The sequence below is a fragment of the Musca autumnalis genome, unplaced genomic scaffold (assembly GCF_047663935.1).
Source record: "Musca autumnalis isolate F117 unplaced genomic scaffold, ASM4766393v1 scaffold_3, whole genome shotgun sequence".
Classification (NCBI taxonomy): Eukaryota; Metazoa; Arthropoda; class Insecta; order Diptera; family Muscidae; genus Musca; species Musca autumnalis.
Window position 1 is genome coordinate 117307973 of NW_027411866.1, and position 16815 is coordinate 117324787.

The 16815-nt window shown below is 36.7% G+C and overlaps 1 protein-coding gene across 17 annotated transcripts in view; it reads left to right on the plus strand.

The window, feature by feature from the left end:
- Window positions 1–16815, plus strand: part of LOC141397624 (anoctamin-1) — a 67630-nt gene that overhangs the window by 17588 nt on the left and 33227 nt on the right. For 2 of the 17 annotated variants that reach the window (XM_073974160.1, XM_073974167.1), the window contains exons 1-2: window positions 4312–4407; window positions 14249–15047. The exons of 6 other annotated variants lie outside the window; for them this stretch is intronic. In XM_073974160.1, coding sequence (XP_073830261.1) covers window positions 15035–15047 — 13 coding nt within the window. In that variant the 5' untranslated portion in view covers window positions 4312–4407; window positions 14249–15034. Of the gene's footprint in view, window positions 1–4311; window positions 4544–14248; window positions 15048–16815 lie in introns of those variants that run through there. 9 more of the 17 variants (XM_073974162.1, XM_073974172.1, XM_073974171.1 and 6 more) reach the window with 7 other exon arrangements.

Here is a 16815-nt window from a genome sequence, read left to right on the forward strand (position 1 = left end):
ATGAGACGATGTCAGGTCTTAAAGTGAACTTATCCGAAATTTTGTGTGGGAGGCACCGGATGGAGTGGACAAATATAGTCCATATTTAAACCTGATCTATATCTGGTAGATATATTAGGATGTGTAAAGTATGGACCAATTCGGCCGCTCCCTTCAAGAGTTACCGTACGTACAATTTATCCGAACATTTTTGAACTTTTGTGGGGGGAGGTACCTGAAGCAGTAGACCGATATGGCTTATCTTCGAACCTAAACTATGTTTGGACAAAATATTACTAAGACCCAATTTTGGACCGAATCGGCAGATCCGTTGAAGAGCTATCTTGCTCTCCAACCACCTCACACGGTGTCTTAGGTGTTTTTTGCAACTTTCAGGCTATTTTCTCAGGAAGTATGGACTTGCCCCTGATGAAACTTGTGCAGTGAATACAAGTTGCTAACACAAAAATCAAAGCGATTCGAGAGATGGCCCTAAACTGAACTTTTCCGAAATTTTGTGTGGGTACCCGAAGGAGTGGACCGATTGAGTCCATATTGAAACCTTATCTAAGTCTGGTACACATTTCACGATGGGCAAAGTTTGGACCAAATCGGTTACTCCCTTCAAGAGTTATCGTTCGCACAAATTTTCCGAACATTTTCGAAATTTTGTGGGAGAGGTACCGGAAGGAATGGACCGATATAGTCCATCTTCGAACTTATACTAAGTTTGGGCAAAATATTACGAAAGCCAAAATTTGACATTGCTCAATCGACTCCAAATTGTCTGAAACACATTTCGTCCAAACATACTTGGGGTCTAAAACCATCATTTCAATGAGGCACATTTTGTCCGTATGAAAGTGTATATACCCTCGTTAGCATAAATGCTGAGGGTATAAAGAAATCGATGATTTTCATTCATAATTTTACATATTGTTCTGCAATTGTCGGGACGCCTACGTCACACAGGCAAGTTTTGTGTTTTTGACAATCAATACATGAACTAAACTGTCTTGTCATGTGTAAACGCAGGGTAAGTAGAGGAGCGTGATTTCCCTTTTCTTTGTTTTTTGTGGATGGGCTAGTAGCCCCAGCGTTGTTTGGTATCATTCATCCCCTAAGTCACCCTTACGGGTTTTTAGGAAACGTCACTCGCCAGAACTTCTGACTACACACCCAGTAAAATTTCGGATCCGCTAGTCATTATGTAACCCATTACAAAGTAATGTGAACAAAAATAACTACTTAAATTACTTCTTACTAAGTTATAAGTACGGTGGCGCAGAGCGTGTATGTCCGACTACAAATACAAGGGTTGTTTGTTCAATGCCCACCGTCACCACGCGTGCTTTTTGTTGACAAACAGATGGTGGTGCACATGTTAGCGTTTACACCAGCGATATGCACAATTCTTTTCGATTGCATACTTGAGGGGGTGTCATTGTATGAGTATATGCTATTTTAAATTAGTTCAATTGTAGGTATGGAGAGAGAAACGTTCACTGAGAGCACGTGTGCACTCTCTTGCCTAACGCTGGTTTAAACAACTCTTAATGTGCGTTCGGCTAAAATCAGAAGTTCGCATGATCAAATCCAGCATAGAGCAAAATAAAATGTTTGGTTATATCAAACATCGTACATTCTAGAAGGGATATGAGAAAATATCTCGTATAGAGGAGTTAAACGATTTTATTTTAACCTCCGTTTGTAACACACTGCCATAATAATTTAAGAGCCTATAAAGTATATATATTCCCGATCCGGGTAAAATTCTGAGTCATCTACCATTGTACGTAATCCAAAAGTCCGAAAGCAATATTTTGTCCAAACCTAATTTAAGTTCGAAGATGAGCCACATCGATTCACTGTTTCAGGTACCTTCCCCACAAAAGTTCAAAAAGGTCCGGGAAAATTGTACACTCGATAACTCTGAAGGCAGTAATTAATGTGGTCCATACTTTTCATATCGTAATATCTCTACGGAATATACATATATCAGGTTCGAATATGAACTATATAGGTCCATTCAGGGGAAAGTCCATACTTCCTAAGAAAATTGTCCAAATGCCATGTGTAGTGGCTGGAGCGCACGATAACTCTCGAACGGATCCAAAATTTGGCTTTCTAATCCCATTGATTTTTATAATAACAACTTGTGTTCGCTTTATTCATTACGACGGTACAAGTACTTCTTGAGAAAATAGCCCAAAGCTCCAAAAAAGCCTGCCGTCATCAACTAAACTGGGTAGTAGTAATATAATCCTCGAAGGGAAAAACTGATTTGGTCCAAACGTTGTACGTCGTATTATATAGACGTCAGAAGTATTGTGTGTTACTTTTTGTTAGGTCCAAGGCTGAGGGTATATCTCTGTCGGCCAAGCCGACTGATACTTTCTTACTTGTCTTGATCAGCATAAAATTCTAAGTGAAAATAGCCAAGTACTGCTGTCCGTCCGTCTGTTGAGATCAAGATACAGGTCTCAATTTTTTATAATTTGGTACAGAAATTTCTATTACTCCTAGGATGTTTGCTATTTGAAAACGGGCTATATCGGTCCACGTTTTGATATGGCCCCCACATAACGGTACCTCCCGATTTTCGGTATTTCGAAGGTTTTAGCCTCATTATAACATGGAAAATGGCTGAAATTTGGAACTAAGTGTTCGATGGGGTTTAAAACTATCCATTTCAAATTTGTCGGTATAGGGCCATGTTTTCAAATAGCCCCCATAGAACGGTACCTGCCGGTTTTCGGTATTTTGAAATAGCTTACATTTTGTATTAAGTCTTCATTGGGGGCGTTAAACTTTCCACTTGAAATTTGTCGGTATAGGCCCACGGCTTCATATAGCCCCCATAGAACGGTACCTCCCGATTTTTTGAAGTTTGTGGCATCAATATAACATCGAAGTGGCTGAAATTTGGTATTACGTCTTCGTTGGGGGTACTAAACATTCCACCTGAAACTTGTCGGTATAGGTTCCCTTCTTCATATAGCCCCCACAGAATGGTACCTCCCGATTTTCCGTATTTTGAAGGTTGCGGCCTCAATATCCACCACTCATTATCCCACCAAAATGGTATTCAAAATCCCACCAAAAATTTGTCTGTATAGGTCCACGTCTCATGTTGATCCCGATTTTCGGTATTTTTAAGGTTGTGGTCTCAATATACTAACGAAATGCCTGACATTATGTGATTATCATCAGTTAAAGTATTATTCTCCTCCAAGGAATTAGTCTAAACGTAGATGAAGAGCCTATTAGTTACTAATTGTTTATACTCGTATTTACTTCAATACAGTTCGTGGTGGAGGGTATAAAAAGTTCGGCCCGTTCTTACCTGTTACGTTTTGCCACATTTTTGACTGAACTAATTAATCGTAATTTGTCATTTGAAGTTAACAGCAGTCACGAAACTTCTCCAACAAAAATTGTCAATACGGGTCCATGTTTTGGTATAGCGCCCATATAACGCTACCTCATCTTACGGACTGTCGAACATGTAAGGAACTTTAATTTATTTTCCAACATAATTGGTTTTAAAGCAATATTTTCTTCTAAAAGTTTAAAATAAATTCATTCATTCCACCCTAATACTTAAAGAGAATGTTTTTTATTCACTCACCAAAATGCAAATACACTTGACTCCAAACAACAAAACAGTAGCAAAAGTCAAATCAAACATTCTTACACTGGCTGTTTTGGCCAAAATGTGGTCTCCGTAGCCACCTCGCCGTGATAAGGTAACGACGACGATGATGTTGTTGACGATGACGTTATTCCATGATTATTTTGGGTGGGGAAAAGGGGGGGTAGATTCAAAATTACAATAGCCCAGACAAGCTAGAAAGCAGACGAGAGCGTTGTGTGAGACATAGTCGACTAAAAATAAAACAATTAGTTTGCCGCCGTGCTGGAAAGAATGAACAAAAAACGAAACGCGAAGCAAGTTAGCTGTTGAATCGCACAAATTGTATGGATGAGTGTTACAAGGTGCACGCTTGACTGAAGGCCGGTTAAGCTGTTTCCATTGTTGCCCCAAAAACAAAACAACCCGAATGCTACGTCATTAGATTTGAATTAACACAACAACAAACACAAAGATGATGCCAGAGCGCCTAAAACAGTCAACAGAAAAGCCCGTATCAGTAATGAAACAAAAAACAAAACGTATCAAAGCCATATACAGCGAAATTGGCATTATCATAGACAGCAATGAAGAGTAGCAATGCCAACAACTAATACTGCTCTCCAAAAGGCGTCAACAACAAGCTCTTGAGAGCTCTTGCAAAGCAAACAAACTAAGGAGCACCTTCTATTCTATGGCATATTGAAACACTGTGCTTTAGTTTCAGTTTTGAACGTAACGCTCGCGTGGACACACTTCAACGTTAACTGAAGTCATATTCTTTACAAACAAAAGTAAATAAAACGAAAGCAACAACAAAAACGTTACCTGTTTCGCGCTTTTATATAAAAATACAAATTAAAAGAAAATATACTTATATATTTTTTGGAACAAAAACAAAATATGGTAGCAATATTTTTTTGATAAAAAGTAAAAAAAGAATTCTTTGTGATTTCCCAATTAATTAAGTGAAATATTAAAACAAACTCAACGTCAAAATTTAAATGAAACAAAACAACAGTTTTATATGAAACAAATTCGTATAATAGAACGATCGATTAATCATTTTTTATCGCCATGATGTCATAGAAATAAATGCGAGTCTAAAGTCTTTCATATGTTTTCTTGTGCGATCCAAAATGTGGCATTTCTTTCAGATGTTTATTAACAAATGAATATTTAAAGAAGATATTTGAGGCAAATATAAAGTGAATATTGTACCATATTAACATATGATTGTTTTTTTTTTTTTGAGATCTTGTCGAACATAACATAATTATGTAATTAGCACCAAAGGTCATAAATATGTAATTATAATAAGTAAAAATGACGTTAAGTTCGGCCGGACCGAACTTTTTATACCCCCCACCATAAAATTAATTGAAACCAGATTTCAGCAATTTCGTAGGGATATTGAGGCTACAAGCTTTAAAATGCCGAAATCGCTTGATACAATTCTATGGGGGCTATATGAAGACGTGGACCTATACCGCAAATTTCACTTGGAAAATTTTGTATCTCCAGCGAAGACTAAATACCAAATTTCAGCCATTTCGGTGTTATAATGAGGCTAAAACCTTAAAAATACAGAAAATCAGAAGGTACCGTTCTATGGGGGCTATATCAAAACATGAACCGATATGAACCATTTTCAATACCAAACATCCTAGGAGTAATAGAAACTTCTGTACCAAATTATAGCGCTCTCTGATCAAGAATATTTACATACTTTATGGGGTCTCCGACGAATATTTCGATGTGTTAACAAGTAAGAACTGCGTTAAATTCGGCCAGGCCGAACTTGTTATACCCTCCACCACGAGTTGTATTGAAGTAAAATGGAACAGTTAGTTTCCTTTCGTTTATGAAGAAGACTAAATACCAAATTTCAGCAAGTTCGGTAAAACAATGTGGCTAACCTTCAAAATACCGAAATTCGGGGGTTCTGTTCCATGGGGGCTATATTAAACCGTCAATCTATAACTACAAATTCCTGGTGGAAAGTTTTCAGACTCAAAGAAGACTAAATACCAAATTTTCGATATATCGGTAAAACCTTTTAAATACCGAAAATCAAAAGTTACGCTTCTATGGGAGATAAAGGAACCCGCGGACCTATACTAATAATTCTCTTCTGGAATATTTTATAACCACGTGGAAGACTAAATTACAAATTTTTGTCACAACCTTCAGAATTGCGAAAATCGGGAGGTACCGTTCTATGGGGGCTATATCGAAATGTGAACCTATACCGACGAATTTCAGTCAAAAAGGCTTTTACCTCCAACAAAGACTAAATACCAGATTTCAGCAATTTCGGTGGGTAGCTGTGGCCACAATTTCAAATTAGCGAAAATCTGGAGGTGCCGTTCTATTGCTGCTATATGAAGGCGTGGACCTATACAAATTTCTGGGATAAAGTTTTATACCTCCAACGAAGACTAAGTACCAAATTTCAGCCATTTCGGTGTGATAATGAGGCTAAAACCTTCGAAATACGGGAAATAGGGAGGTACCATTCTATGGGGACTAAACTATGGCGTTGACCTAAATTTCATATGGAACGTTTAATACTCCAAATGAAGAGCAAATACCAAATTTCAGCAATTTCGCTGGAATATTGAGGTCACAACCTTAAAAATACCGGAAATAAGGAGGTACATCTCTATGGAGGCTATGCCGGGACCCGTACTGACAAGTTTCTAGAGGAACGTTTAGTACGAAGTCTAAATACCAAATTTCAGCCATTTCTGACGAATATTGAGACCACAACCTTCAAGACACCGAAATCGGGAGGTACGTTCTCTTGGGACTATTTGAAGGCGTGGACCTATACCGGCAAATTCTATATGGAACGTTTAATACCCCAAATAAGTACCGAATTTCAGCCATTTCGGTGGGTTGCTGTGGTGACAACCTTCAAGGTATCGAAAATCTGTAGGTTCCCTTCTATCGCGGCTACATGAAGACGTAGACCTATACCGACAAATTTCATAGGAAATGTTTTATACCTCCAGCGAAAACTAAATACCAAATTTCAGCCATTTCGGTGGGATATTGTGTCCACAATCTTAAAAAAAAACGAAAATCGGGAAGTATCGTTCTATTGGGGGGCTATAAGAACATTTTCATGTGAAAAGTTGAATAAACCCAACGAAGACAGAATGTAAAATTTCAGCCATTTTGGATGAATATTAAGGCCACAACCCTTAAAATTCCGAAAATCGGGAGGTATCGTTCATGCGGCCAATATGATGGCTTGGACGCATACCGAAAATTTACTAGTGGAAAGTTTTATACCCCCAACGAGGACTAAGCATCTAATTTGAGCCATTTCAGAGGGATATTGAGGCAACGACTTTCAAAATGTCGACATCTGTTGGCACATTTCTATGGGGGCTATATGAAGATGTGAACCTATACCGACAAATTTCAGGTGGAAAGTTTTGTATCTCCAACGAAGACTAAGTACCATATTTCAGCCATTTCGGCGTTATAATGAGGCTAAAGCCTTCAAAATACCGAAAATCGGGAGGTACCGTTCTATGGGGGCTATATCAAAACCATATAATAGAAACTTCTGTACCAAATTATAGAGCTCTCTGATCAGGAATATATTACATATAGATAGGGTCTCCGACGAATATTTGGATGTGTTAAAAGCGGAACGACAAATTTTGTTATACTCTCCAGATAATGGTGAAGGGTATAAAAATGCATCGAATGAAGTGATCATATAAATAACACGCAAGCCCTAAATATGCAACTATTTAAAAAACTCAACAAAAAACTTTTCCCCAAGGGTTGTAGAGGGTAATGTTCTGGTCACAAGTGATATTTTGCCAAACCAAAGTTATAAGGAGAGACGATCGAGATAGTTACAAACCAAATAATGTGAATGAAAGACTCTGAATACACATAGTCGAGGAAATATAGATAATTTTGCCGTAACTTTAGAGTGCACCAACACCAGGAAAGCAATGCAACTATTAGAGCAACTATTATAGTCAGAAATGCATCTCGAGACCAAAATGGGGGTTGGTCACAATCAACAAAATTTGAACGTTTTCAAGTAAAGTTTACAAAAAATCTCTAAAAAATTACAATTTCGAGGGGAAGGGGGCGGTTCTCCTCCTGGCTACGTCGTTGACCTATGGATATAACAGCCGACTTGTCTTCTCATAGAATTATTGGTTTTCAATAATGAGACATTTTGAACCTTTTTTCTTCTATGGAAAGACCATTACATCTTATAGAGGATGACAGTTCTGCTCATGGAAGACCATTCATTATGTGGTTAAGATCTGTTCGAAGAAGGTCTTTTATTGTCATTTCATTCCTTTTACTCCCACGTGAGCTTAGGGCGCTAACAATAGCCGTTTTCCTTCTCATTCGGGTTAAAGTTTTATATCTGCTTAAAGAACATCTTTAGACTTCTCATATAAGATCAGTAGGGTTTCCCATGGAAGGACATCAGACCTTCTCATGGACGGTCATCAGGTCTTTTAATTGAGAGATTGGGTTTTCTCATAGAACAACCTTCAAAATCGGAAGGTACCGTTTTATGGGGACTACATGAAGACGTGGACCTATGCCTACAAGTTTCAGGTGGAAAGTTTTATACCCCCACGAAGACTAAATACAAAATTTAAGCCATTTCAGGGAATATTTAGGCCATTTGTATTGAAAAAGTGAATTCTAGCGAAGACCCACACACCCAACCAATATGCTACGATCGTTTCGCTGATGTTTTAATTCAGCTCACCAGACATATCGGATGTGAATGGCTAGAAGACAAAGGCCGATTTTGATAACTTCTATTTATGCAACCATTATTACAAATTTGCAGATATGAAGTATTTTTGAAGCATTTTTCTTATCAAGTCAACCTAGTGTCTTGTTTAGATCTATTTCTCAATGAGGATTTTTTGAAAGTACAGACCAAAACGACGAAAACCCTAGTTGGGTTTTGTTGTGTCAGATCCAGCTTGGATTTTATGCCCCATCTAAACATGGCTAAATATTGACTTTTTAAAGCAATTCTGGCCTATATCTCTGAAACCTATGTAAATCTTCACCTGACATCTACAGCAAATTTGTAGATAAGAGCAAGAATAAAATATTTGGAGAATTATTGACCTCGAAAAACAGCATTTATTGCCACAAATTTTATAAAATTTCCATAATTTGTATATATTTCGCACCATATCTACAAAACCGTAAATTTTTCTTAATGTTTTCTTTTTGGAATTCGCTGGAATGAAATACACAACTCTTCAGAACATGCCATTGTTGTAAAATCTCTCTATCACGTTGTTCTCTGTAAATTTTTAACGACGATTTAATAAATATATCAATAATGTGGTGAAATCCAAAATGTGAGAATAAACTGTTGGTGTAAACTGTGTTTGAAATACGTGTTGTAAAAGATATGATGCAAAATACCACTGAAACAACATGAAGTGAGCATTGTAGAGTTTCAGAATGATCTGAAGATATAACTTTATTTGTAAAATGTAAAATTTTCTATATTTTATCGATTTTGATGCCTTAGATGGAAATTTTCTTATGTAGTCTGTTCTACTGTTCTACTATTTTATGGCTACAATATTGCCAATGACAGCAAGGCCAAATCCCTAATCGTTTCTGAAATAAAGGCCCAATAAGTGCAAAAAACTGTAGTTTTAGCTCGGTTTAGATGAGGACAAAACACTACTAGGTTTTTGGTAGTCTCAATATGTACTTTCAAAAAATGCATACTAGAAGTTGGTTGCATTTTCAGTGTTGCTTAAGAATTCTTCAAAATACTGAAAATCGGGAGGTGCCGTTCTGTGGGGGCCGTATAAAGACGTGAACCTCTACCGATAAATTTCAGGAGGAAAGTTGTATACCCCTAAAGAAGACTAAATACGGAATTTCAGCCATTTCGGCTAGAACCTTCAAAATACAGAAAATCGAAAGGTACTGTTCTATGGGGGCTATATTAAGATGTAGACCTATATCTACAACTTTCAAGTGGAAATTTTTATACCTCAAACGAAGCCTAAGTACCAAATTTTAGCCATTTCGGTGGGATAATTAGGATAAAACTTTCAAAATAACGAAAATCGGGAGGTACAGTTCTATGGAAAACATGAACCGATATAGCCCATTTTCAATACCAAATATCCTAGGAGTAACATAAACTACTATCTCACATTGTAAAACCTTATCTTAAAAATTTCGAGCTGTATTTTGATTTCAACATACGATCGGACAGACGGACATGGCTATTTCGACTTAGAATTTTATGCTGACCAAGAATATATACTAGGGCTGAACGATAACTATCTGGTCTAACAATGAAAACGCGAATATTAACCATCAAAAATGGTATTATTGTTTTCTTAAGTAGTCCCCAGCATGATTTATACGTTTTTTATGCGCTCAAATCAATTGTTGAATCCCTTTTTCCACTCCCGTTAAGACACCTCCAAAACATGGTTTTTGAACGCTTTTACAGCATCTTCTGGCTACGGAAATCGTTGATCACGCCTCTTTTTCTTGATATGCTGGAATCAAATTAAGTCATTGGATCCCCAGCCAGGGCTGTACGGCGTTCATCCATTCCACGTTTTGTCCTGTCGTTTCTCAGGAGACTTCTGGCAAACGAATTGTAGTGTACCGCCTTATAGTCGCCACATGGTCAGTTTTGCCGAAGAAACAGGGGACCATTTGCTTCGAAGTGCTTCTTACATGAACAACTTTCATCATATTTGGGTCCCTTTCGAAGACCTAAACGGTTGATTCCTGCTTTTTTCGGGCTCCTAAGCATAGATCCAAGATTCGTCGTCTGTGACGATCCTATAAACGTCGTTTGAAGCACAAAGACCGTTTTTATTCACAACTTTATTGCACCAATCTACAAGAGCCTCTTTTTGAGTGAGTGCCCAATTTTGTTGGATCTAACTAGAAAAATCCATTTCCACGGCCTTCGCTTTTTGGCTAGTGGCGCCCAATTGAATGCATGAAACCAGTATTTCATAGTGCTATAGGATGGCCCTTTATCAACATACAAAGATGTAAAAATTATCGGACGAAAATGTTCACAAGTAAATTTCAAAAAAAAACAAGTAAAAAAGCATTAAGTTCGGCCGGGCCGAACTTTTCATACCCTCCACCATAAAATATTCATTCCTGTCCCCAACTTTAAGTACGTTAAAATGTCAGATAATGTACATAAAATGCTTCATTCGGGAGGCCCTTTTTTATGGTGCCTATATCTAACTGTTGACAATTTTTGGTGGGCTAGAAATTGGGAGGTACTGTTATATATGGGTTATAATAAAACATGGGCCTATGTTGACAGTTTTTGATGGGAGCCTTTAATGTCAAATAACTCTTAATTAGGTTAAAAAATTTAGCTAGAATTCTCTAAATATCGAAAATCGGTACATAACGTGGGAACTTCAGTTCGGAGGTATCTGGGCTATACGAAAATATGAACTTAAATGAACAATTTTTGTTGCAGAATTTTTGTTGACTTTTATATTTCAAATTACAGAAAGTTCGTCCAAAAAATAAAGCTAAGGTACGGAAAATCGGGAGGTTTGTTTTGGGGCTATACAAAAACATGGACCTACGTTCGGTTAAACATTTTGAGTAAGATCCTCAAAGTACCGAAAATCGGGAAGTATCGTTTTATTGGGGCTATGTTGAAAATTGTTGATGCAGATGTGTGGTGACCACTACAACCTTCAAATGTCAAATTACAGTTAGTTCTGTTAAAAATTATAGCTAAAATTGCCAAATTACTGAAAATTGGGAGGTACCGTTACATGGGAGCTATATCCGAACATGGACCTATGTTGACAATTTTTGATGGAGAGGTGTTGCGACCACTAAGAACTTCAAATGTCAAATTACTGCTAGTTCGGTTTAATATTGTAGCTAAAATCATCAAATTACTGAAAATTGGGAGGTACCGTTATATGGGGGCTTTCTTGACAATTTTTGGTGGAGAGGTGTGGTGACCACTAAGAATTTCAAATGTCAAATGTTCAAATTACAGATAATTCGGTTAAAACTTGTTGGTAAAATTCTCAAAATACCTGAAATCGGGCGGTAACGTTATATGGGGGCTATTCCAAAACATGGACATATGTCCACAAGTTATATAAGTTTACTGACGTTTTAAGAACACTAAATGTTAAATTATAGCTATATCGGTCTGAAAATGTAGATAAAAACGTTAAAATACCGTAAATTCGGGGGGTACCGTTATATGGGGGCTATACCAAAACGTGGACCTATGTCCACAAGTTTTGTCACATAAGTTTATTGACATTTAAGAACTTCAAATGTCAAATTATAGCTAAATCGGTCTGAAAATTTAGCTAAAACCGTCAAAATACCGTAAATCGGGGGGTACCGTTATATGGGGGCTATACCAAAACGTGAACATTTGTCCACAACTTTTGTTATATAAGTTTATTGACATTTAAGAACTTCAAATGTCAAATTATAGCTACATCGGTCTGAAAATGTAACTAAAAACTTCAAAATACCGCAAATCGGTTATATGGGGGCTATACCAAAACGTGGACCTATGTCCACAACTTCTAATATATAAGTTTATTAACACTTAAGAACCCTAAATGTCAAATTATAGCTACATCGGTCTAATAATGTAGCTACAAACGTCAAAATACTGTACCGTTATATGGGGGCTATACCAAAACGTGGACCTATGTCCACAAGTTTTGTTATATATATTTATTGGCACTTAAGAACCCTAAATGTCAAATTATAGCCAAATCGGTCTAAAAATGTAGCTAAAAACGTCAAAATACCGCAAATCGGGGGGTACCGTTATATGGGGGCTATACCAAAACGTGGACCTGTGTCCACAAGTTTTGTTATATATGTTTATTGACATTTAAGAACCCTAAATGTCAAATTATAGCTAAATCGGTCTAAAAATGTAGCTAAAAACTTCAAAATACCGCAAATCGGGGGGTACCGTTAAATGGGGGCTATACCAAAACGTAGACCTGTGTCCACAAGTTTTGTTATATATGTTTATTGACACTTAAGAACACTAAATGTCAAATTATAGCCAAATCGGTCTGAAAATGTAGCTAAAAACGTCAAAATACCGTAAATCGGGGGGTACCGTTATATGGGGGCTATACCAAAACGTGGACCTATGTCCACAACTTCTAATACATAAGTTTATCAACACTTAAGAACCCTAAATGTCAAATTATAGCTACATCGGTCAGTTAATGTAGCTAAAAACGTCAAAATACCGTATATCGGGGGGTACCGTTATATGGGGGCTATACCAAAACGTGGACCTATGTCCACAACTATTGTTATATAAGTTTATTGATACCTAAGAACCCTAAATGTCAAATTATAGCTAAATCGGTCTAAAAATGTAGCTAAAAACGTCAAAATACCGCAAATCGGGGGGTACCGTTATATGGGGGCTATACCAAAACGTGGACCTGTGTCCACAAGTTTTGTTATATATGTTTATTGACACCTAAGAACACTAAATGTCAATTTATAGCCAAATCGGTCTGAAAATGTAGCTAAAAACGTCAAAATACCGTAAATCGGGGGGTACCGTTATATGGGGGCTATACCAAAACGTGGACCGATATAGCCCATCATCGAACTTGACCTGCCTGCAAACAAAAGACGCATTTTCCCAAAATTTCAGCTTCCTATCTTCATTTTTGTGGATGCTAGAGTGATTACCACAGACGGACGGACGGACGGACGGACGGACGGACGGACGTGCTCAGATCGACTTAGAATTTTACCCTGATCAAGAATATATATACTTTATAGGCTCGCAAATGAGTATTTCAATGCGTTACAAACGGAAAAACAAACTTAATATACCCTCCATACTATGGTGGAGGGTATAAAAATCAAATGGCCAGATAGTTTTCGTGCAGCCCTCGTATAGTGCCTCCAACGAATATTAAAATGTGTTACAAATTTAATTATGCCCTCTATATTATGGTGGAGGGTATAAACAACTATTACGAAGTAGACAGTTTGGACTGATTCGGTTGACTCGTTCGTCTACTAGACAGACAGACGGACGGACAGGGCTAAATCGATTTCAATTTTTCCGAATCGGGTTTTGCCCAGACAATTTTTTTTTGATCTTACCAAAGTATTTGACTAAAGGCTGGGGATATATAAAAATATATATTTCTCTCCTTTGTTTTTGCCTTTTACATAATTATGTTATTGACCTTCATCAATGTAAAGCAGTTTTCTTGAAATATGATATGAAAATTGTAAGAAAAAAATATTTATAAGGTTTCTTTTCTCTCACAGAAAGAGTACCATGCTGTGCGACAGACTGACAACTCAAGCGTACCATTTGTTAATGCTATGTGACATTGTTCACTAACCTTGATCTTACAAATGCTTATCTCTTGAGTATTTGTACAAAATGGTATGGATCTGTGTGTGCCTTACACAATTCTGGGTTGGGAAAGGCTTTAGTTTAATTATAGAATATCACTTTTTTTCTTAATGCAAATCGGGGTATTAGTGTTTTTCTATGACATCAATTCAACGATTTATATATTATTAATGAAAAATGTTAATGTTTTAAAATGTTTACAGTTCTATCCAAGCAAAATACTGGATTAATGAACTTTTGATCGCTTATAGTTTCAAAACACATGTGTATGTGACCTATAAATGCAAAAACCTATTTAGTATTTTACAAAAATAACATGCCGGTATGTAAATAAAATAATGGTTGTATGACGACGACGATCATGATGACGACGATGGTTCATTGATATTTATGTGCGCGTATTATTACAATTTCCGTCCACTAAGTGAGTGTTGTGAAGTGAAAATACTAAAATACATACAAATGTCGAAATAAATGACCGAATGACCCAACGACCGAACGAAAAAAAAAACAACATCAGCCGTAATATAAAACACAACGGGAACAAGAGCTTTCCCAAAAAAAATAAATAAATAAATAGCCCTATCATCTACAACGCCGTTCAACATCACTGCCAACAACTGCAGACATAGAACATCTGGTCATGACACGATTGGAAAATTTACGAAATTTTCTCCACTTGACTGAAATGCAGCAACATAAACAACTCAAAGAAATCTAAGCCGTCAAATACAATAAAATTTCAACAAGCTGTACAAAATTTTAAAAAAATTTCGAAATTTTCTCATCAAGTACGATTTCTTCTTTGTGTCTTGAAACGGGCTATTATTGTCCCGTCTTTTGTTCTTATGAGCGCTTGGCACTTGTCTACAAAGCTAACATCACCGCCATCAACAGCAGCATTGGCTTCAACGAAATTTCAACTTAATTCTCTAACTCGACTTTGTCGTCGAAGCTGAGGAGAAAAAGAGAGAGAGAGAAAGATAAACATGTATTCAGCCGGTAATTAACCCATAAATGTTATTCCTATTAGCTTTGAATATAAATTTAAACTTTATAACTGTTCTTTAGCAATTGTTTTTTGTATTTTATTTTTGTGGTTAAAATATAAATTTATTTAAATTTAGTTCATTCTCAAAACATGTTTGTTTCCTCATTAGCATCTCATTGTCATCATCACAGAATTTGAAAACATTTGTATATTGTTTTTTTTTTCGAAAGCGCCATAAGTTTTAGAATGGCCACATAAATCTGAACTTTGAATTTATTGTAACTTGCGGTTAGTAACAATGCTTTGTAAAAAAAAACGGCCTCAAGAGTGTGGTATATAAATTTAGGAAATTTATGCCAATAATTTAGACGAGAGAGTGGGGTCAATGAATTTAGTTTTTAGTACGTTTAATTTTTAATACCTTGAAATACAAAAAGGATCCAAAGACTGACAAAATTTATCCTAATAGCAGCATTTCATTAAAAAAGCAATTACGAGAGGATTATAGTCAGACAGGGTGGACTATATGATACCCTACACCACTACACCTTGGCACTATTTTCTATGAATTTCTTTTATATGATTGCGATCCGGTCATACATATGTACATAAGTTGATATATATGGTAAGGTATTATTTTCCGTATTTTATAATGACTAATCGGTTTTTTTGCTACATATTATTAAAACAAGTTAGAAAGTATCAGTCAGCTGTGCCGAAAGAGATATACCCTCAGTCAGTCAGTAAATCAATACTTATAACGTCTCTATGGTTTTTTTTTTAATTTTGGTCCAATTTCCCGAGAAGAATGGAAGTTGGCCCCCAAAAAATTGTACAGCCGTTACAAGGGCCACAAAGACAAAAAATGCAAAAAACTAGCAAGAACGGCGTTAAGTTCAGCCGTGCTGAACTTGTTATACCCTCCACCATGAGTTGTATTGAAGCAAAATGGAACAATAACTTTATTTTCGTTTATGAAGAAGACTAAATACCAAATTTCAAAATATCGAACTTCAGGAGGTACAGTTCTATGGCGGCAATATCAAAACTTTGATCTATACCGACAAATTTCTGGGGGAAAGTTTTTAGACTCAAAGAAGACTAAATACCAAACTTCCGATATTTCGGTAAGGTAAAACCTTCAAAATACCGAAAATCAAGAGATACGCTTCTATGGGGGATATAGAGAGACGTGGACCAGTACTGATAATTCCCTTCTGGAAAATTTTATAACCCCACGGAAGACTAAATAACAAATTTCAGTCTATCGGTGGGATATTGACGTGACAACCCTCAGAATTACGAAAATCGGGAGATACCTTCCATAGGGGCTATATCGAAACGAGGACCTATACTGACGAATTTCAGTCGGAAAGGTTTTTACCTCCAACGTAGACTGAATACCAAATTACAGCCATATTGATGGTTGATTTTCGGTATTTTGAAGGTTTGTGGCCACAATAGGGATGTACCGTTATTTAAGGGTAATAAGATTTCAGGTGGAAAGATTTGTACCCCCAACGTTGGAATATTGATGCCACAACCTTCAAAATATCGGAAATTGGAATGTACTTCTATGGGACTATATATACAAATTTCATATGGAAAGAGTTGTACCCCAAATAAAGATTAAATACCAAAATTCAACAATTTCGGTGGAATATTGATGCCACAAACTTTAAAATACTGGAAATCCGGAGGTACCGTTATATGGGGGTTATACTAAGGCGAGGACCTATACCGACAAATTTCATATGGAAAGTTTTATACCCCCAACGA